This window comes from Bubalus bubalis, chromosome 14 (genome assembly GCF_019923935.1).
Source record: "Bubalus bubalis isolate 160015118507 breed Murrah chromosome 14, NDDB_SH_1, whole genome shotgun sequence".
Lineage (NCBI taxonomy): Eukaryota > Metazoa > Chordata > Mammalia > Artiodactyla > Bovidae > Bubalus > Bubalus bubalis.
Window position 1 is genome coordinate 31,101,219 of NC_059170.1, and position 23,483 is coordinate 31,124,701.

Genomic DNA, 23,483 nt, shown 5'->3' on the forward strand with positions numbered 1-23,483 from the left:
GTATATTGTCGCCCTGCTTATTTAACTTATATGCAGAGTACATCATGAGAAACGCTGGACTGGATGAAGCGCAAGCTGGAATCAAGATTCCCAGGAGAAATATCAATAACCTCAGATATGCAGATGACACCATCCTTATGGCAGAAAGTGAAAAAGAACTAAAGAGCCTCTTGATGAAAGTGAAAGAGGAGAGTGAAAAAGTTGGCTTAAAACTCAACATTCAGAAAACTAAGATCATAGTATCCGGTCCCATCACTTCATGGCAAATAGATGGGGAAACAGTGGAAACAGTGACAGGCTTTATTTTGGGGGGGGGGGGGCTCCCAAATCACTGCAGATGGTGACTGCAGGCATGAAATTAAAAGACGCTTGCTCCTTGGAAGGCAAGTTATGACCAATCTAGACAGCATATGAAAAAGCAGAGACATTACTTTGCCAACAAAGGTGCATCTAGTCAAAGTTATGATTTTCCCAGTAGTCATGTGTGGATGTGAGAGTTGGACTGTGAAGAAAGCTGAGCGCTGAAAAACTGATGCTTTTGAACTATGCTGTTGGATAAGATTCTTGAGAGTCCCTTGGACTGCAAGGAGATCCAGCCAGTCAATCCTAAAGAAAATCAGTCCTGAGTGTTCATTGGAAGGACTGATGTTGAAGCTGAAACTCCAATACTTTGGCCACCTGGTGTGAAGAAATGACCTATTTGAAAAGACCCTGATGCTGGGAAAGACTGAAGGCAGGAGAAGGGGATGACAGAGGATGAGATGGTTGGATGTCATCACCAACTCAATGGATGTGAGTTTGACTAAGCTCTGGGAGTTGGTGATGGACAGGGAAGCCTGGTGTGCTGCAGTCCATGGGATCACAAAGAGTCAGACACAACTGAGCGACTGAACTGAACTGAACTGAACCTCCTCCGAAGACTGGACCCTGCAGTTTTTAACTCTCAAGTTAGTCCACACTGAACCTCCAGCATTTCATCAATTACAGTTTGTATTCCTACCAGTAATAGCCATGCTTTTTATCTTCTAAAGTCTGACCCTATAACACCTTGAGGCTTTGCTGGCCCTGGAGAGACAGCCCCTCCCAGTTTTAGCTAATTCTTAGAGATAGCAGACAAGTCATCTGCAAGCTTTCCTTTCATATGCAGACCCACCAACCCAGAGCCTATAAGCTCAACCACCTCCTTATCAAGTTCATACTCTGGACTTCTATCCACCTACCTTATTCAACCCAGGACCTATTACCAGAAAACTAGGGAAAGTCCCTATGCTTCAGGGCCCACTGAAATTATTCACAATAGCCAATCCTAGCTCTGCATATGCTGGCTCACCCCTTCCTTTCCCTAGAAACCATAATAAAATTTCTTCCCCACATCCTTCCTCTCTACCTTGCCATTGACTGAACCTGCTGCTGCCTCATGTAGCCCTATGTGGCATGGTGTCTCTTGGGATCTGTAAGTACATGATGATCATTTCCGTGTCTGAGTATCTTACCATATCTAATTAAAATAAGCCCTGAATGCTCTTCCTTTGGGCTTCCCTGGTGGCTCAGCAGTAAAAAATCTGCCTGCAGTGCAGGAGACAAGGGTTCGGTCCCTGGGATGGAAAGATCCCCTGGTGAAGGAAATGGCAACCCACTCCAGTATTCTTGCCTGAGAAATCGAATGGACAGAGGAGCCTAGCAGGCTACAGTCCATGGGGTCACAAAAGAGTCGAATACGACTTAGCAGTGGAACAACAACTCTTCCTTTAAGCACTACGGGTACTGGCTTCCATGGAGGGCTTCTGCTCAAGATAAGCTATGATTCTCTGCCTCTCTCTCCAGTTTCTGGACAGTAGCTTGCCCTACAAACCCAATTCTCTGATGGATCTATTTATAATTGTTTTTTAGTTCGTTCAGATTTTTTTTCTTATTGTTAGGATGGAGCTCTTTACACATTGGTGTGAAACCCAGAAGCCCAATCATTTAATTTTCTTACGTATTTTCTCTGTCTTCTTAGCCAAGGCAGAACAATTATTTTTCCAGTATCCTTTGTGGTTATAGTTTCTCCAAGTATCTTTATCAATAAACTCTCTCCATTGGGGTTTGAATACCGAATGGGACCTTTATAAAAGCATGAACTGACCATATCTTCTCTGCTTAAAATATTTCTGGGTCTTTCCCACCCACTCACTACCTAACCCTACCCTATACCCACCCACTGCACACACACACACACCCCAACACACACAAACTCTGTTTTCAGGTCCTAGTTTAGAAGTTTGTTCCTCCAGAATATCTTTGTCAGGTCTGGGTAAAACTCACCACAGTACTTCTTGAATCCTACAATATCCTAGCTTGAGATCCAAGAAGAGAATTCTGGGTAGTTTTTTGTTGAAACTGTATGTAAATTCTGCTTGCTAAATCCAGCATGTTCCAGCTTATATCGTACTTGTAGACATATTTTTTCAGTTGAATTTACCTACCATACTTTGAGATAGGTGTCTATAGATAGATCAGGTCCCCTGGAAGAGATGGGGATTCTTGTGCCTGTGATTTATTGAGGGCGGTTCTCAGGAGATAAGCAGTAAGGGAAGCAGGACAGATCAAGGGAAGAAGCTGAGCAAAGATGTGTGTTCAGTCTAGCCTCTGCCTGATCCCATGGGGAGCCCTGGAACACGAATGAACCACCAGCTTTACTCTGCCTGGAGGCCAGAGGACTGGACATTTGTATTCCATATCAGTTAGCAATTGTCTGTCAACTGACTTGAAGAGAGGGTCAGATGTAAACTCCCAGGCATTTACCAGCAAGACGGTTTCCATCAACCTTGGGCTCCCTTGGAAAGGGAGAGGCTGTGAACTGTCAGGGCCAAGATGCAGAGCAGCTAAGGAACAATGCAGTGGCCAGATAATGGAGATCTGGTTAGACCACCAACAGCATACCCACGAGGAAACTGACTCCGGAGACTAGGCAACCTGCCCAGAGTTACCCAGGTAGTAACCAGCAGAACAAGACTTCAGGCTCAGATACCCAGACTCTAAATCCCCAGCTCAGTCTGCCCAAATCCACCAGTGACCAGTTTTTGTTGCTGTTTCAGAGGGTGGCTTGCTTTTCAGAATGTAAAGCGCAGGGATCAGGGAAGCAGTGAGGAAAACTCTCTGTGGCTGCTACATTATATGCACAACCTTGAGAGGCTGGAAAGGGAGTGGGACAGAGGCAAGAATTTGAGAACTTGGGACTCCTTGTCCTGGACTCCATCACTGATGTGACTGCCACTGGGGATGTTGGGTGACAAAACTCCACTCTGTTCTGTTTTGCCCAAAGTTGGGGCTCTCACAACTCTGTTGGGAAAATCAGCCTGGTCATAATCAGGCAGAAAAGCCTGGGTAGGGAGCCACTGTGAACTGTGAGAAACTGTGCTCTGCAGCCAGTTGGGTTCCAGGTGCCCACCTAGAGCACAAAAGTGGCAAGGCAGGCTGGAGGGGCAGTAAGGGAGAGGCCTTTGTTGTGTACTTCCCATGAATCAGATCCTTTATTCCTATTTAACCCAACCATGTAGGGAAATAGCAGCTACTAGAGCCGTTTTACAGATGAGAAAACTGAGGTGCGGTAAAGCTAAGTAGTTTATCTGTGGTCACAGAGATAAGTAAAAGATAGAACTGATATTTTCATGCAGACTGGCCTAGCTCCAAACCTGTGTTCTTTTTACAAGTAAGAAGATCTTATTTCTGGATAAGAGTATGAGAGTAATGATGTCTGTTCTCAGATGTCAGTCACTGTGTCATGTTCATTAACAAGTTGTTGGAGTGGTAACATCCCCATATTAGAGATGAGCTGAGGCCCAGAGAGGTTAAGTGACTGGCTCAAAGACATCCTGCTAGTAAGTGATGGAGAGGTTGCTTATTAATACTAGAACCTCATTACAAGTTTTCCGGTGTTTAATGTTGTAAATGCCCAGATAGGATAGTTGTGCTTAAACAAGAGGTTGGGCAAGCTGTTGCAGAAAGATCACACTGTAGAGCAAATTCTGTTTAGCCAGGAGTTTTGCCAGTGTTATAAAGTAGTGGTTTAGAATAACAGCATCAAAAAATAAAATAACAGCATCAAGGTTGGGGCAGTGCTGAGGAGCAAGATAGGCTCTGACACCTGCCCTGTCTCTCATGTCAGGCAGGATACATAAGGGGACAGCTCCTGGAGAGTGGAGCCAGTGGGCCAGTGGTCCAGCCTGACCAAACAGAGGCCCACGCTTGGCCTTGGCCCTGGGCAGAAGGAGAGGACTCAGCTGTGACCCCAGTGGACTGCACCCCAAGCAGAGGAAGGCCTGGGTCTCTAGCTGAGGCTTAGATGAAAGTGTGGGAGTGCCGGCTGCTCAGGGAGAGAGACCTTAGCTCTCACCCCAGACCAGAGGCTCTATCTGAAAGAGCCTTTGGAACCAGTAAGCTCCAGGAAGCATCTTTAAAAAAAAAAAAAAAAGTATTTATTTATTTATTTTGGCTGCACCAGGTCTTAGTTGTGGGCGTGAAAGATCTTTTAGTTGCCATGCTAACTCTTCGTTGTGACAGGTGAGATCTAGTTCCCTGACCAAGGATCCAACCAGGCTCCCTGCTTGGGAGCGAGGAGTCTTAGCCACTGGACCACCAGAGAAGTTCAAAGGCAGCCTCTTGAATATCTGACTTCTCACTGCTGGGGGCAGTTTCCTGGGGAGGAGGCCCCTGAGGCCAGAACTACTTATTCTCTGCCCTTACAGGTGACAGGTCCAGGAAGAGCCCCTCGATGAAGCGGCCTCATAGAGCCGAGAAGGCGCCAGTTCTGCGCAGAGCCCAGCCAGGCCAGAAGGAGCGGGCCAGGGACAGCCCGGGGTCCGGGTCTCCTCGGAGGAAGCAGGCAGAGCGCAGGGGACGCCGGGAGCTGCTGGGGGACCGGGAGCGGGGATCAGCAGAGAAGACCTGCCGAGGGAGGAGGAAGAAGGATGGGAGGGCTTCCTTCAGGGAGCAAAGAGCTCCTTCAAAGAAGGAAAAGGAGGTCCGGAGGAAGGAAGAGATGTGGAAGCAGCTGAAGAAACACAGGTGTGTTGTGACCCGACTTCAGGCGCGTTTCAATGCGCCCTCTCCCTCCTGCTAGCCCTGCTCCCTCCCTTGTAAGGGTCAGGTGCCATCCTCCCTACCCCCTCCCACGAATGGACGGCCCTCGCTCTCTCCAGCCTCCCTCTGCCTCTACGTTCGTCCCTGCCCAGCTCACCACTGGGGCCAACCGGGATGAGCATCACACTCATCCCAGGTGGAGTGGCCCTGCGCACTGCTGTCCCAACCCCTCCAGTAGGGCAGGTGCAAGCGGAGGCTGTGAACGGGGAGGTGACATGGCGGCATGGTGGGACAAGATCCCAAATCTCCTGAATTTCAGCTGTAGTGGTGACTCACTACAGATCTTGAAGAGGAGCTGAGAGAAATCTAAAATTAACTATTAAAAATTAAAAATTCTAAATTTCTAGTTCAAATTGGAAATTAAAAATTAAAATTGAATTTAGGAGTTATAAGAGGGCTTAAGCATGCCATTTCCCAACCTGACCTGCATCCTTTTCTGTGAAATATGGTTTTGATCTAGAAGAACTTCAAGAGTCCCATCAGCTCTGAAATTCCAGGATTAGGGGGTTTATTTGCTATATTTCCTTTGTTCTATTAGCATTGGCACACGGGGGGTTAACTGATAGAGTCGGTGTATGGAATCAACAAGTTGGGATTTTAGTTTCATTTTTTTACTACCAATTTTGATGAACCATCTCCCTCTCTTTGCCTCCCTCTTCCACTTTACTTTGCATCACTTCTCAGGATGTTTTAAGAATCCTCATTGATAATGGGTGAAGAGGCTTTGAAAACAGATACTAGGATTATGGCAAAGAGTTGATACTCCTTCCACCCATTCCTAATAAACCTTATTTGCCCACACTCTCACTCAGGTGTTCCACTGTACATCTCCAACTTTACAGAGGGGAAATTAAGGCCCTCAAAAGGGGCCACTGATTTCTTCCATCACCCCTGCCAGCCATCCCTGGCTCCCTTAGGGCTTTTGTCTATTGTCTGGTTGCCCCTGCTGCTGCTGCTGCTGCTGCTATGTCGCTTCAGTCATGTCCAACTCTGTGTGACCCCATAGATGGCAGCCCACCAGGCTCCCCCATCCCTGGGATTCTCCAGGCAAGAACACTGGAGTGGGTTGCCATTTCCTTCTCCAATGCATGAAAGTGAAAAGTCAAAGTGAAGTCGCCCAGTCGTGTCGGACTCTTTGCGACCCCATGGACTGTAGCCTACCAGCCTCCTCTGTCCATGGAATTTTCCAGGCAAGAATACTGGAGTGGGTTGCCATTTCCTTCTTCAGGGGATCTTCCCAACTCAGGAATCGAACCCAGATCTCCTGCATTGTAGGCAGACGCTTTTACCATCTGAGCCACCAGGGAAGTCTCCTGTCTGGAAGGGAGATGCAAAGTAAGAGATAAGGACTCAATTGTGCAATTTTCAGCTTCATGCCATAGCAGGGCATAGAGATGAAAAATATCCAGCCTTCTTCCCCAGATGCTGACAGTCTGACATGGGAAATAAGACAGGGTTATCAGCTATCATAGCACAAGTGTTAATTGCTCAGTTGTGTCCGACTCTTTGACACCCCATGGACTGTAACCCACCAGGCTCCTCTGTCCATGGACTTCTCCAGGCAAGAATACTGGAGTGGGCAGTCATTCCCTTCTCCAGGGGATCTTCCAGATCCAGCGTTCAAACCTGGGTCTCCTGCATATTTCAGGCAGATTCTTTACAGTCTGAGCCATCATCACAGCACAAAAGAGAAAGCAATATGTATACCAGAAAGGATTTGATGAAGAGTGTACTGCTGGGAGGCTGGGGTTCCTCTATGGAGAAGGTAAACATTTCAGTAAGACTTTGAAGACCAGGTGGAATTTGAACAGTGACTGAATGTCACACCTCCACCACCACCCAAACTGAGGGAACACCTTATACAGAAACTCAAGGGCAGATGTCCTGGGGTGTGCGTGAGGCACGGCAGAAAGCCCCTGTGCTCTAGGCTTCCTAGCATTCAAGAGCTAGGGTCCCTCCTCTCCACCTCATTCCTATGACCTCTCCTTGCTCCTCAGGAGTTGATCAGAAGCTAAACTCAAAGAGTCTGCTGCAAACTGGTCTCTAAAGCCCATGGTAACCCAAGTCCACATCCTGATATTTCCAATTATGACTTGCTAAGCAGGCTACCCAGGAGAACCCTTCTCCAGCCCCTCCCTTACCCTCTGTCAGTTGCTGCCAACTCAGCTGAAAGTCACTGTTTTTATGAGTGAAGGAGGCTGTGAACCACGCAGACAAGAACTTGGATTTTGTGGCAACTGAGCGCACAGTCTTTGTCAGATGGTGAGGGTCCTCACACCCTCCAGCTAGAAGGGTTCTGCAGCTGTGCTGTCCCATACAGCAGTCACTAGCCACATGTTGGGCATTTGAAATGTGGCTGCTATGACTGAGGAACTGAACTTTTAATTCAATTTAACTTTAATCTGATGTTAATGCTACTGAGTTAAAATAAGAATTAGCCTTGCCCAATGGCTCAGCAGGTAAAGAAACCTCCTGAAATGCAGGTGATACAGGTTCAATTCTGGGTCAGGAAGATCCCCTGGAGGAGGAAATGGCAACCCACTCCTGTATTCTTGCCTGAAAAATCCCATGGACAGGGGAGCCTGGTGGGCTACAGTCCAAAGGGTTGCAAAGAGTTGGATACACTGAATGCACACACACACACACACACACACCAAGAATTAGTAAATTTACTTGGACAGACAGATGTAGTTTTGAGATTGATTTAATTTTTAAACCAAAGCATTCCTTCCCCCCAAAAAAAGACAGTTTCGTCAGTGCAGATGTGAACATCAAAGGAAAATGATATTCTATCACTTGATTCATTTATGAGAAAAGTTTTAAGTATGTCTAAAACAATTTAGATATGTGAATCTACTCTTTCAACTAAATTTTATGAAATCCAAATACAGATTAAATATGTTCAATGAAAATTTCATGTCTGAATTGTCAGTGAGTACAAGGTGAACACTGGATTTTGAAGACAGAACAAAAAGGATGTAAATTGTCTCATTAATAATTTTTTCACTGATTATATGTTTAAATTATAAAATTTTAATATATTGGGTTAAATGAAGTGTATTATTAAAATTATTAATAATATATTCATGTTATTTTATAATATAGCTACTAGAAACTTTAAAATTATGATACGTTTCCATTGGGCAACCCTACGCAAGTGAGGATGTCTGTGTGGGTAGGATTCAGAGGCATGGAGTTTGGAGAGGCAGCCTTCAAGGCACTCCAGGCTGCAGGAAGAGTAGTGGCCTCCTCTGCCAGGTGGGTGAAGTCACAGAGGGTTCTGAGCAGGGCAGGCCTGTGCAAGGTGGCAGCTGGGAGCATCTCCAGTGGGGCTCCTTGCATCCCACAGAATCCCCGAGGACCCTGCCCTCCTCCCCACTCTCCTCCACTCCACCACTCCACCCCGCCTCTGCTCCAGGTCATCCTCCGTGGCCTCCAGCACCTCCAGTGGGGAGTCTCTGTCTGAGGAGGAGCTGGCCCGTATCTTGGAGCAGGTGGAAGATAAGAAGAAGCTGATCGCCAACATGCGGAACAAGCCCTGGCCCATGGCGAGGAAGCTGGCAGAGCTCAGGTGAGGGGTGGCAGTTGGCCAGGGCTCTCCCAGTTGAGAAGGCTCAACTCCTCTAATGGGCTTGGGAATCCCTTCTCCTCTCCTCTCCACCCAAAAGAGCTCAACAAGAATGGGGATTCACCCTTCCACCCTGCTTCGGTCCCCCTGTCCCCAGCACATGACTGGCCACCAGCCCTGCTATTGGTTAGCACCAAGCCAGGCCTAGTAGGAGACAAGGAGGATCATGGCCCTTGGGCTACACCCTACCTCCACTGCCTCGTCACCCCTTTGTCTCACACCCCACCCCATCTGGTGGCTTCTGCGCTTCCCTTACAACCAAACAGACATGGCTTCTTTGTATGTGTGTGTGTGTTAATTGCTCAGTCATGTCCAACTCTTTGAGACCCAATGGACTGTAGCCTGCCAGGCTCCTCTGTCCATGGAATTCTCCAGGCAAGAATACTGGAGTGGGTTGCCTTTCCCTCCTCCAGGGGATATTCCTGACCCAGGGATCGAACCTGGGTCTCCCTCATTGCAGGCAGATTCCTTACCATCTGAGCCACCAGGGAAGCCCATGCCTTCCTTGGTGGTGGTGGTAGGGTGGGAGGCGGTTATGATCCCCCGCCTCAACAAGTTCCTACCTCTCTTGAGTTCTCTAAGCACCAGAATCTCTCCCTTTGTCACACATTCACCCTTGCAGTGTGGAGAGCAGGGGGATGGGCTGTCTTAGCTGCACTTGTGTCCCGGAGGCCTAACACAGGGCCAAGCTTGCAGTGACGCTCCATAAATATTGCCTGGTCTGAATTCTATTTTCAGCTCAGCGGCTTCCCTGGTTTCCATATGACTGGCCAGCTCATCACTCATTTTATGGCTCTTCAGTCTCTGCTGCAGTTTTGAAAGAAGAGCAGGATGTTTTTACTAGAAAACTATAATCTGATTTTACTGTCTTCCCCCAAGTCCTGCCTCAATCTTTCTGCCATAAGATTGGGTGACTCCCTTCCTCGTTCCCTCTATATAAAGCTATTATTTTTCTCAGCTCTTCTCACACCTGAGTTTCCTCATTGCTCAAATGGCTCACCCTTTATCACAGAACAATTTGGTGGCCATATTTTGACCTTCAGCCTGTTTGTGTCTCCAAGGCACAGCAAAGATGTTGGCTATGCAAATGGGGTCTGGCCCTGACAAGTAATCTCGTAAATAGATCTTACTCCACTGGGTTGAGGGCTTCCCAGGTGGTGCCATGATAAAGAATCTGCCTGCCAGTGCAGGAGATGTGGGTTCTATCCCTGGGTCAGGAGATCCCCTGGAAGGGGATATGGCAACCCACTCCAGTATTCTTGCCTGGAAAATGACATGGACAGAGGAGCCTGGCAGTCCATGGGGTTACAAAGAGTCGAACATGACTGAGCGACCGAGCACACCCACCACTGCCCTGAGAATATTACCTTCTCTCAAAGTCAGCTGCTGGAAGAAATGCCTCCCCACAGTGCCTCCAGGCCAGTGCTGACCAACAGAACTTTCTGAGATAATGGAAATGTTCTAACTCTATGACTATAGAGTAGCCACCAGTCACACGTAGCTAGTAAGCACTTAGAAAATAGCACAACTGAGAAACTGAATTTATGTTTTATTTTAACTTATTTAAACTTAGGTAGTCACACAGAGAAGGCAATGGCAACCCACTCCAGTACTCTTGCCTGAGAAATCCCATGGACGGAGGAGCCTGGTAGGCAGCAGTCCATGGGGTCTCTAAGAGTCGGACACAACTGAGTGACTTCTCTTTCACTTTTCACTTTCATACATTGGAGAAGGAAATGGCAACCCACACCAGTGTTCTGCCTGGAGAATCCCAGGAACGGGGGAGCTTGGTGGGCTGCCATCTATGGGGTCGCACAGAGTCAGACACGACTGAAGTGACTTAGCAGCTGCAGCAGGTAGTCACAGGTAGCAACAGTTTGAGCGGTAGGTACAGCTTCAGGCAGTGGGTTGTCTGCCTTTCCAGCTCCCTTTTTCTGAGTCTCTTCTTCCTGCTCCCCCAGGGCCAAGTTCTTCCTCCTTCCATCTGTCACTCTAACAGAACCTCATCCCCACTCAAGTGTCACTGGGACACATCTTTTATTAACAGTGGAAAAAGAGCAACCTTGCTGTTTATGGAAATGAGATATCCAGCTGACTGGAACTCTCAGGGACCATGAAAATCCCTGAGCTGCCCAGAGGAGAAGTCTGCATCTCCTCCAGGCCTGGGGGCAGAGTTCCTGCTCATGGTCAGTGTGGGAAGTGGCTAAGGCCTGAGAAGCTGAAAGGACTCTCATCTCTCCCACTGGAGCAAGTCCTCCCGACAATAGTGATCTCTTTCCTCCAGCCTGCCTGCCTTCCTCTTCCCTCTTGCAAGGCTCCCTATCACAGACTCAAGTCTCAGGCTCTCCAGCCTCTGGGTCTCAGCTCCAGTGATGCCTCTGCCTTGCCCACCTGGCTAGGTCCTACCTTTTGAGACTCAGGCCAAGTGTTGCTTCTGCAGGGAAGTCCCTACTGATCCTACCTGCATTCAGGCTGAGTTAGTCACCACCTCTCTGAGCCCTAAGGCCCTATCCCTCACTTGACTGGCTGCTCTAGTTTGCAAAGCTGTGTCTTATTCATCTTTTAATTTCTTTCTTTGTTATATTTTGCCAACATTTGCTGCATGCTCCCTATGTGCCAGATATTGTTCTGAGCCTGGATGTGTAAAAATTCATTTAATCTTCCTAATCACCCTCTGATGTAGATACTATTGTTATTGTCCCCATTTTACTGATGGCAAACTGAGACACAGAGCAATCTAATAATTTTTCCAGGCCACACAGTGAGTTTAGAGGCCTGGCCAGAATTTGAACTAAGGAATTCTGGCTCCAGAACTTACACTCTTAAATTATAATTGCCTCTCTAGAATTCCTAGACATTCTAGAATACACCCTTTGCCTCCTGTATGATTTCCTCTTCTGGCATAAAGTCTTCAACTGCAGATCTGCAGATAGCATCCCCAGACTACATCTTTTTTTAGAAACAATGGTGTGGGGACCCCAGTCTCTGGCCGACTCAGGCAGCTGGCTGACTTTGGCATACTTGTTGTAGACAATTGAAGAAGGGTGGTAAGGGATAAAGAGCAGCAGCAGTGAACTGGGGCAAGCCTGCATTCACACTTCTACCATATCTGGGTGATTTGACTAGCTATTCAATCCCCCTCAGGCTGGCTTCCTTCCCTTAACCTCTCTGAGCCTCACAGCCCTTTTTTGTAAATTAGGAATAATATTATCTACCTTCAGAGTTATTTTGACAAATTCAAAATATTTATTTAAGGGCCCAGCATGTAATGTACAATTAATAGATAGTAGTTATTGCTGTTATTAATGGTTGAACATCTTGTGCCAGACATTGTGCTAAACCCTGAGAAATGAGGATGGGGAACAAAGGTGAATCAGAGGAGACTTCACTAGTGATGCACATTAATAATGGCACAAGGCAGGCTGTTGATGTTGGTAAAAGAGTTTCTAGTGCCCTTGAGTCAGGGATGTTTGCTTTAATCATAGAATTAATTAGGTGTGTCACTCAGCTTTGTCAGAAACCCAGTGTGCTAGAAAATTAGCCAAAGTGCTTGCTCTCTTCAGAGAGATCTGAAGAATTCCACTTCCAAAAAGATGCAATAGACATACTTCTCCATAGTCTTCCCATGAAGCACCACTGAAACCCCAGATAGTATGTGTAAAGCAAACATAAGAGACTCAGAAAGGTGGTGAGAAGAAAGCAGACTGGCTAAGGACCTCAGGGTCAAATGGATGACAGGGCATCAAGTTCTAGGTTTCCTTTTTGTCTATGTATCCAAACTGGGTACTGGGAATATTGGAGAAGCTGGCAGCCCCAAAACATGGACAGATACTCACAAAAACTCCTCAAGAAAAGTCTGCTGTTTCTAGCCAAAGGACCAGAAAAGACAGAATACTTGGCAATGAAAACAATCCTTCTCCAACCAAACACCATAAACAAAAAACATCTCTAGCCCCACTCCTGGCAGCAAAAGTCAAGTTGGGAAGCCTGTATTTCCTCTGTTGCCAGGATTTAACATGGTATCCCAACACCCTTATCAATAAATTATCAGAGAAAGCCAAGTGAGGAGCAGGGACATTCATACCCGCTGTAGTAGCAAGCCCTCCCTCTCCCTGTGGTGTCAGTGGAGACCACACAGGGAGCATGAACTTTCACCGCAACCAGGCAGTAACAAATTATACCTTCAGGCCAGGATGATATGAGTAGAAGGCTTGTGGAAGCCTGAACTCCCATCCTGACTTACCAGTAACAAGGAGCTCCAGCCCAGTCCCAGGTGTCAAAAGGGGCCAAGCGAGTAATCTGGACTTCTACCTAGAAGTAACTGGGCAGCATCCCCCTTCTGAAGCATCCCCCACTACTGAAGCAGTGTCAGAAGAGGTCTGCTAAAACACAAGATTTAAGTAAGATCCAGACTCGCATAACATAAAATCCCAAATGTCTAGGCTTCAATTGAAAACTCACTCATCATACCAAAAACCAGAAAGATCTCAAACTGAATGATAAAAGATAATCAACAGATGCTAACATCAAGATTATATAGATGTTAGGGTTATCTGACAAAGATTTTAAAGAAATCATCATAAAAATGTTTCACTGAGCAGTTATGAACACACAAAACAAATAAAGAAATAGTCTCAGAAAATGAATAGAAGATATGAAAGAGAGCAACTGGAAATTTTAGAAGTAAAAAATATAGTAACTAAAAATTTTTGAATGGGCTCAACAGCAGAATGGAGAAAACTGAGTAGATTATCAGTGAGGGTAGAACAAGACAGATCACTCAGTCTGAACAATAGCAAGAAAACAGTCTGGAGGGAAAGCGAATAGAGCCTCAGGGACATGTAGGATTATTTTTAAAAAATCTAACCTTGGTGTCTCCTCCAAATCCCTAGATATGAAAGAAAAAAAGGAGGTGTCAGAACATAGAGTGGGGCTGGAAAAAAAGTCTTCAAATATATAAGGACTGAAAATTTTTCAAATTTGACAAAACTTAAGTATTCAAGAAGTTAAACAAAACCCCAGTAAGATAAATCCAAAGTAATCCATGCTAATACACATCATGGTCAAACTTCTGAATACTTTTAAGAGTCTGACAGAAGCAATGCATTACTAAAGAAAAAAAAAATAGAAAGACAGCATATTTCTCATCAGAAACCATGGAAAACAGAAGTACTAAGTGAAAAGAATTGTCAGTCCAGAATTCTATATCCAGCAGAAACATCCTTCAAGAATAAAGGAAAAATCAAGACATTCTCAGATGAAGGAAAACTAGAAGAATCTGTTACCAGGTCTACCCTAAAGTATAACTAAAGAAAGTTCTCTAAAAATAAAGGATATGATAAAAGAAGGCATCTTGGAACATCATGAAGGAAGAACATGGTAAGAGAAAAAATCTTGGGAAATACCATGTGTTTTCCTTCTCCTCTTGATTTTTAAAATTATGTTTGAAAGTTGAAGCAAAAATGAAAACACCACCTAATGTGATTCTCAAAAATGCAGAGAAAATAGTTAAGACCATTAAAAATGAGGAGGATAAAGTGACATAAAGAGAAATAAGGCTCTACACTTCACTCTAGCTAGTAAAATGAATCCATAGGTTTTGGTAATACATATAGATAGGTAGATAACAGATAGATGGATGACAGATATAGGTCGACACATAGTAATGCCTAGAGCAACTATTGAAAAGGCTATACAAATTGATATACTAAAAAACACTGCAGGTTAAACAAAATTGAATTCTAAAAAAATGTTCAGGAAGACAGGGAAGAAGGCAAGTAGAAATGAAAAACAGAAAACAAGAAATAAAATGTTGTATTTAAACTGTAACATTTAAATAATTATGTTAGTGGTCTAAATATATCAATTAAAAGACAGAGATTGGCAGACTGGATTTAAAAGATGATCCAAGTACATGCAGTCTATAAGAAACTCACTTGAAATATGATATACATAAGCTGCAAGTAAAGAATGGCAGAAAATACACCATGAAAAATTAACCAAAAGAAAGTAGGAGAAGCTATGTAAATGTCAAAGTCAATTTCAGAGCAAAGAAAATCACCAAGGTTATAGAGGGACACTATATAATGAGATGGCAAGAGTGAACGTCAACATTTTAGAAATCAGTGAACTAAAATGGACGGGAATGGGCAAATTTAATTCAGATGACCATATGTACAACTGTGGGCAAGAATCCCTTAGAAGAAACGGACTAGTCCTCCTAATCAACAAAGGAGTTCAAAATGCAGCACTCAGGTGCAATCTCAAAAATGATAGAATGATCTCAATTCATTTCAAAGCAAACCATTCAATAACAGTAATCCAAGTCTATGCCCCAACCACTAATGCCGAAGAGGCTGAAGTTGAATGATTCTATGAAGACCTACAAGACCTTGTAGAACTAACACCAAAAAAAAAAAAAAAAGATGTCCTTTTCATCATAGGGGACTGGAATGCAAAAGTAAGAAGTCAAGAGATACCTAGAGCAACAGGCAAGTTTGGCATTGGAGTACAAAATAAAGCAGGACAAAAACTAACAGACTTTTACCAAGAGAATGTGCTGGTCATAGCAAACACCCTCTTCCCAAAACACAAGAGACAACTCTACACAGGGATGTCACCAGATGGTCAATACCAAAATCAGATTGATTATATTCTTTGCAGCTGAAAATGGATAAGCTCTATACAGTCAACAAAAGCAAAACCAGGAGCTGACTGAACTCCTTATTGCAAAATTCAGACTTAAATTGAAGAAAGTAGGGAAAACCACTAGGCCAGGAAAACCACATGACCTAAATAAAATCCCTTATGATTATACAGTAGAAGTGACAAATAGACTCAAGAAATTAGATCTGATAGATAGAGTGCCAGAAGAATTATGGACAGAGTGCTGGAGTCAGTGATCAAAACCATCCCCAAGAAAAAGAAATGCAACAAGGCAAAATGGTTGTCTGAGGAGGCCTTACAAACAACTGAGAAAAGAAGTGAAAGGCAAAGGGGGAGAAGGAGAGAGATACCCATCTAAATGCAGAGTCCTAAAGAATAACAAGGAGAGATAAGAAAGCCTTAAGTGAACAATGTAAAGAAATAGAGGAAACAATAGAATGGGAAAGACTAGAGATCTCTTCAAGAAAATTAGAGATACCAAGGGAACATTTCATGCAAAGATGGGCACAATAAAGGACAGAAATGGAATGGACCTAACAGAAGCAGAAGATATTAAGAAGAAGTGGCAAGAATACACAGAAGAACTGTACAAAGAAGACCTTGATGACCCAGATAACTGCGATGGTGTGATCACTCATCTAGAGCCAGACATCCTGGAGTGTGAGGTCAAGTGGGCCTTAGGAAGCATCACTATAAACAAAGCTAGTGGAGGTGATGGAATTCCAGCTGAGCTATTTAAAATCCTAAAAGGTGATGCTGTAAAAGTGCTGCATTCAATATGCCTTAGCACTGGCCACAGGACTGGAAAAAGTCAATTTTCATTCCAATCCCAAAGGAGGGCAATGCCACAGAATGTTCAAAGTACTGCACAATTGCACTCATTTCACAGGCTAGCAAGGTAATGCTTAAAATCCTTCAAGCTAGGCTTCAATAGTATGTGAACTGAGAACTTCCAGATATACAATCTGAGTTTAGAAAAGGCAGAAGAACAAGATATCACATTGCCAACATTTGTTGGATCATAGAAAAAGCAGGGGAATTCCAGAAAAACATCTGCTTCTGCTTTATTTACTACACTAAAGGCTTTGACTTTGTGGATCACAAGAAACTATAAAAAATTCTTAAAGAGATGGGAATACCACCTTACCTGGGCTTCCCAGGTGGCTCAGATGGTAAAGTATCTGCCTGCAATGCAGGAGACCTTGGTTCGATCCCTGGGTCAGGAAGCTCCCAAGGAGAAGGGAACGGCAACCCACTCCAGTATTCTTGCCTGGAGAATCCCATGGACAGAGGAGCCTGGTTGGCTATAGTCCATAGGATCGCAAAGAGTTGGACACGACTGAGTGACTAACACTTACCGCCTCCTGAGAAACCTGTAGGCAGCTCAAAAAGTAACAGTTAGAATCAGACATGGAACAACATTCCAAATTGGGAAAGAACATCTAGACTGTATATTGTCACACTGCTTATTTAATTATATGCAGAGTACATCATGGGCAATGCCAGGCTGGATGAAGCACAAGCTGGAATCAAGACTGCTGGGAGAAATATCAATAAACTTAGATATGCAGATGACACCACCCTTATGAAAGTGAAGAGGAACTGAAGAGCCTATTGATGAAAGTGAAAGAGGAGAGTAAAAAGCTGGCTTAAAACTCAACATTCAAAAAACTAAAATCATGGCTTTCAGTCCCATCACTTCATGGCAAATAGATGGGGAAACAATGGAAACAGTCACAGACTTTATTTTCTTGGGATCCAAAATCACTGCAGATGGTGACTGCTGCCATGAAATTAAAAGACACTTGCTCCTTAGAAGAAAAGTTATGACCAACCTAGACAACATATTAAAAAGCAGAGATATTATTTTGTCAACAAAGGTCCATATATCTAAGCTATGGTTTTTTCCAGTCATCGTGTAAGGATGTTAGAGTTGGACCATAAAGAAGGCTGAGCACCAAAGAACTGATGCTTTAGAACTGTGGTGCTGGAGAAGACTCTTGAGAGTCCCTGACAGAGATCAAGCCAGTCTATCCTAAAGGAAATCAACCCTGAATATTCATTGGAAGGACTCTTGCTAAGCTGAAGCTCCAATACTTTGGCCACCTGATGTAAAGAGCCAACTCATTGGAAAAGACCCTGATGCTGGGAAAGATCAAGGACAAGAGAAGCAGGCAGCAGGGAATTAGATAGTTAGATGGCATCACTGATTCAGTGGATATGAGTTTGAGCAAACTCCAGGAGATAGTGAAGGACAGGGAAACCCAGCATGCTGCAGTCCATGGGGTCACAAAGAGTTGGTCACAGCTGAGCAAGGAAAAAAACATAATGATAAAAGGGTCAATATACCATGCAAACAGAACAATCCTAAATGTATATGCACCAAAGAGATCAGTGGTTTGGATTCTATCGGTTATTAATTTTTCAGTGCTATGTAATAAATTACCCTAAAACTTAATAATTGAAAACAGTAAAAAAAAAAAACATGTGTTATCTTCTGTTAGTCAGAAATTCAGGATCAGCTTAGCTGGCAGCTCTAACTTGGAGTCTCTTGTTGAGGTCCTTTAATGGACCGGAATTTGGTGGTCCGGAGTCGACGATAAGAAAGTAAAGGAGAGAAAGAGGCTGATATTCCTTGGTTTACACAGAAAGCCAATAAAGCCCCTGTACGGGGCTTGCTTTGTTCATGGAGGCCTCAAGCACCCTCTCGATGGGGTGAAGGTGCAGAGCACCTTCTCTAGAGGGTCTTAGAAGCCGGGCAGGAAAATGAACTCAGAGAGCCTCTGCTCTCCAGGGAATCAGCCTGAAAAAGAGAGAGAGAGAAAGAAAGAAAGACACGGGGACCAGAGCTCTGATGGAGCAAAGGTGTTTTAATCAACATGGTGGGGGCATATATACTGTCTTACAAAGTAGTTATTCTCAGCAAAGATAAAGATTAAAACTCCAGGCTTATAAAACATAGGCAATCCATATTAAAGAGAGAGATTTGTAAACAATCACTTTTACCATATGGCCGAAGAATTGATGCTTTTGAACTGTGGTGTTGGAGAAGACTCTTGAGAGTCCCTTGGACTGCAAGGAGATCCAACCAGTCCATTCTGAAGGAGATCAGCCCTGGGATTTCTTTGGAAGGAATGATGCTAAAGCTGAAACTCCAGTACTTTGGCCACCTCATGCGAAGAGTTGACTCATTGGAAAAGACTCTGATGCTGGGAGGGATTGGGGGCAAGAGGAGAAGGGGATGACAGAGGATGAGATGGCTGGATGGCATCACTGACTCGATGGATGTGAGTCTGAGTGAACTCCGGGAGTTGGTGATGGGCAGGGAGGCCTGGTGTGCTGCAATTCATGGGGTCGCAAAGAGTCAGACACGACTGAGTGACTGAACTGAACTGAACTGAACTCACAAGAAGGAAGACGGTACTTATCACCATATAGAAACGCTAATGAAGGAAATGCCTGGATTCCTCAGGAGGCTTGCCTCTCCTCTTAATTCCTAAATATTCAGGAATTAATACGGAGCAGAGAATTCCTGACAGATAAAAAAAGCACACAGGAAGCCTCCTGTTAAATGCTTCCTGACAGTCTCTCATAAGGTTGAGTCAAGTTGTTGGTCAGGGCTTCAGCCTTCAGATGACTGGGGGTGGTGAAGCCACTTCCAAGGTTGCTCATATACATGGATGACAAGGTGGTTCTGATTATTAGTAGGGACCCCAGTTTCTCTCCATATGGGCCTCTCCATAGGCTGCTTAAGTATCCTCATAACATGACAGCTAGCTTCCTCCAAAAGAGGGAGATTTCAAGGGGAAAATCACGACACCTAGTTTCAGAAGTCCTAGTCTCAGAAGTCATAAGTTGTCACTTTTACCACTTTCTATTCCTTGGAGGCACATTGCTAAGTTTGGCCCACATTCAAGGGGAGAAAAATTCATTTCTCCATTTTAAAGGGAGGAATGTCAAGAAATCTGTTGACATAGTTGAAAACCAACACATATGGGAAGTCAGGTATGCTTGGTTAGCCTCAGGTACCTTTAGATTGATTCAGTGACATCTCTAGGCCTGGCTTTGAGTTTCCACTCAGAGTGAGTTCAGCATCTGTTTGATCTTTGCCTCCACAACTGAAAAGTAAAAACCGCTTGGAGCCAAAGGGAGACACCAAACCAGCATAGCCCAAATTACCTTCAACATCTGGCCATCTCCAACCTCTGGCCACCTCTCTTTGGCCATCTGTGTCCCCTACCTTAATCTAGATGTCTTCTGGATTTCTGGCTGACTCATACACTTTCCCAGTGTTCTGCATGGGACAGCAAAGCTCTGCAAGGATGCTGTCAAACTCAGGCTGCCCTGTGTCTATTTGAACCTCTGCATTGCAAAATTAAGTGTGATTTTGAGTCTGATCTGCTTCACCAGCAGTGGGTTTTTGGATGTATGTGGTCTCTCTGAGAGATACTTTGGGTCAACTTCAGAGTATCCCTGTTGTGAAAGGCTGCATTGCTGAGTCCCTTGTCCAGACCCCTGGGGAGAAGAAGGCCCTTCACAGCAGCCCCCTGTGCTAGCAAAGACTCTTTATCAGCTGTCCACTTTAGGAGCTGCTATTTCCCCAGAAGGAGAAGAGTGCTTGATAAATGAAACCACTGTGCTCACATGGTCTGCATCCACATATTTAAATCTCATAACATCATGCCCATTTCTAGATGAAAACTGCCACCCCAGGAGGCACAGAATCTTGCCTGGTTCTCTCTGACACTAAAGCCACACAATAAACCCCTTTTCTCCCAGCAGTAATCACTGGCCACCCTGATGTGTCTTTCAAACTGTTTTTTGGGCCACTTTATCAACAAGGAGGGTCTTTCTAGGGCAATGTGAGGGGCTCCTGAAGTGCTCTCTGTGGGTGGCTACCGAGGAAAGCCATGCCTCAATGGCTTCCTCCTCTCCTGAGTGTTGGAGGGGCCTGAGGGGTTGATAACCACCTGTCAAAAGTGACCTTGAGATTCAAGCCCCTAGAACTTTCCACAAAGCAAAGGATCCCACCTCTTTTGCCTTTTCGCTTCATTTTTCACACACCATCTGGTTTGAGGAAGAGGAGAGATGAGCTTGCATAAAGTTCCCCATTTGAAAGGAGGAGAAAAGGAGGAGGCAGGAGCACCCTACAGAAGGAAGATTTGTAGGGACTTCCCCCGGAGGTCCAGTGGTTAGACCTCCACAATTTCATTGCCAAAGTCATGGGTTCAATCCCTGGTTTGGGAACTAAGATCCTGCAAGCCACACAGTGTGACCAAAAAAAAAAAAAAAAAGAGGATTTGCAACAGTTGGGAAGTGCAGGGCAAGAGCCAGTGTTTCCATAAACTAACTACTGTTTCTAGTAATGAAGCACATGGATCACAGATAACAGATGTAAAAGGATTTGCTATAAAAATGTTAGTTGTGATTATTTATACACTTTTACTGATCCAAAAAAGCTTGTTGCATCCATCAAAATTGTTAGACTGCTTGGTCTGTTTGCAGTGAACAATCCTTAGAGTTTGTATCCAGTTCTGAGCAGGGACCTCTGTTCTTCTGAGGGCTCTCTGGGTTTCTGGACACAGTCTGAATGTCAAGAAAAGAAGCATTTGGTGCCAGGTTCAATGGCTCAGGCATAAGATCTGGCTTACTTTTTTATTATCCAAAGTTTTTTTGGATAATAAATTTTTTAAATTTTTTTTATCCAAAGATTTTTTTATCCAAAGTTACCAAATCTTAAACGTTGTCACATTCAAACTCACAAACCCTGAATGCTTAGGAGTCCCTACCCACTCATGAAATATAGGAAGAGGACAAAAGTATGAGTTTCATGAAAACATTCTTTGTTGTCCTGGAGTCATTGGTAGTCACAGATAACTGCCAGAATGACTGCAGACTGAGGGGAGCAGGGGCTGACCCCACAAAGGAGCCTTAATCCCATACAGCCCCGCTTTTGATCCCGGACCAAGAAGCTACACAGATGGCCTCATTAACATTGGGACATCATTGAGACATCCTAATAAAACCAGTCTTGGGATTAACCCCAGGTTAGAATGTAACTTTGACAGGTAGCAACTACCTCCATTTGCACTTTGGAGGTGGTGTAGGTTATGTTGCCAGCAGGAGAGCCCGAGCAACAGCAGCCATTCTTCCACCCCCACTGAGATGGATTTAATTCTTCATCTACTTGTATGGTCTTATCCAGTGGTTGCTGATAAACTGATTCTTTGGGTGTTGGCATGGGAGAGCCCTGATGTGGAACGCTTGCTGATTCCCATAGTCTAAATACTCCCACCATGGCCAGTTTCAAGTTATCAATAGTTTAATAATTGGTGGACCAAGTTTCTGAGTATTTAACAATCAGTTCTCAGAAGCCAGCACCAGCTCCAGTGTTTGACCCAAAGTATTTAACAGAGAGGCCTATCCATGTGCTTCTCATGCGGTCTTCCTTGGATGTTTACTCACTCATTCAATGTTCATGCACTCTAAAAATATATAGTGAATGCTGTATTTTTTTTTTTATTGCTGCTCTAACAAAATACTACAAATTTAATAGCTTAAGACAGTTTATTCGCTCACAATCCTGTTGGTCACAAGTTCAGCATAGTGTGGCTGGATTCTTTGCTCAGGGTCTCACCAGGCTAAAATCAAGGTATCAGCAGGCCTGTGGTTCCCTCCCACCTGGGACTCGAGGTCCTCTTCCAGGTTCACTGACTTTTGATAGAAATTCATTTTCTTCTCTTGCTCTCCAATGTGGCATCCTCCAGAAGGGCCCCAGCAACAGAGGATAGAGGATTCTCCTTATTCTAATTTCTCTGATTTCCTTTTTTGCCACATCTCTCTCTGACTCTTCTGCCTTCCTTTTCTTTTTCTAAGGGCTCATGTGATGTATGGGCCCTTCCAGATATCCAGTGTAATCTCGCTAGGTTAAAGTCAGTAATCTTAATTACATCTGCAAAATTCCTTTTGCTATTCACAAGGGGGTGACGGTCATGGAAGCCGAAATTCTGCCTACAGGTGCCAGCTGTGTACCAATCACTGTCCTTGGCATTTGGGAAACTTCAGTGGACAAAACAGACAAAATGTCCTGCCTTCGTGGAACTTACATTCTAAACTAGGGGTATAAAACACTCAAGGCCCTCAGCCATATATATGCCTTCATAGTTCAGATTTCTTTTGCTTGGGTGTTAATTAAATTTCTGCCTTATTCCCTCCTCTAACCAGGGAGGCCCAAGAATTTGTGGAGAAGTATGAAGGAGCCTTGGGAAAGGGCAAAGGCAAGCGACTCTACGCCTATAGGATGCTGATGGCTAAGGTGTGTGGTTCGGAGGCTGCAAACCTATGGGAGGACTGGCTCAGTTCCTGACCATCGCAGGCACCTGCCCGGCTTCACAGCTTGTGTCCACCTCCCCCAGAATCCTGACTCTGAGGTCCAGTCAGTCATTCTAATTTATCCAGGAATGAAACCAACTGTCCATTTCTCTCTGATTAACTGTGAGGGCTTCAATATACTGGAGACTTGTTTCCTTCCAGTGAAGAACTAAACTCACAGAATTAATGGTGTTGAATCTACTGGGATATTATTTTCCAAGCCCTCAAATCAAGACTTTGGTTTGGTGGAGACCCAGAAGGGCCATGGTTTAATCAGAGTCATACAGAAGACAAACAGTGATGTCAACAGGGCGTCAAGGACAGCTCTGGTGTGTTATGTCATAACCTGGGCTTCTGATTCAAGCTAAAGTAATGACCTCTAATTGGATATTTAACTATGAAACTATGGAAGTATCTTTCCTTTACCTACTGATCTGAAAAACTATCATTTTCATTCACTTAATTCTTGTATAGGGCCTTTTTTGGAACTTTTATTTGAATTCATCATTTCAACTATTGATTCAGTCTAATGGCTCATAAGGCTTCTCTTTTTACCTTTCTTTCTCAAAAATGTCTTGGCCAGTCTTTCCTATGTTTCCATTTGCATTTTCTTATGTTTTATTAGCATTATTTTTTTTCCATATGCAATTTTAAAATCACTTTGCCAATTTCCAGTATAGTCCCTTGAGATTTTGAT

General features: G+C 44.4%; 1 protein-coding gene across 1 annotated transcript in view; it reads left to right on the forward strand.

Annotated features, from left to right (window-relative positions):
- Positions 1 to 23,483, forward strand: part of TMC2 (transmembrane channel like 2) — a 100,248-nt gene that overhangs the window by 19,936 nt on the left and 56,829 nt on the right. The window contains exons 3-5 of the mRNA XM_006044877.4: positions 4,728 to 5,046; positions 8,540 to 8,692; positions 22,640 to 22,730. Of these exons, the coding sequence (XP_006044939.2) occupies positions 4,728 to 5,046; positions 8,540 to 8,692; positions 22,640 to 22,730 (563 nt within the window). The remainder of the gene's footprint in view (positions 1 to 4,727; positions 5,047 to 8,539; positions 8,693 to 22,639; positions 22,731 to 23,483) is intronic.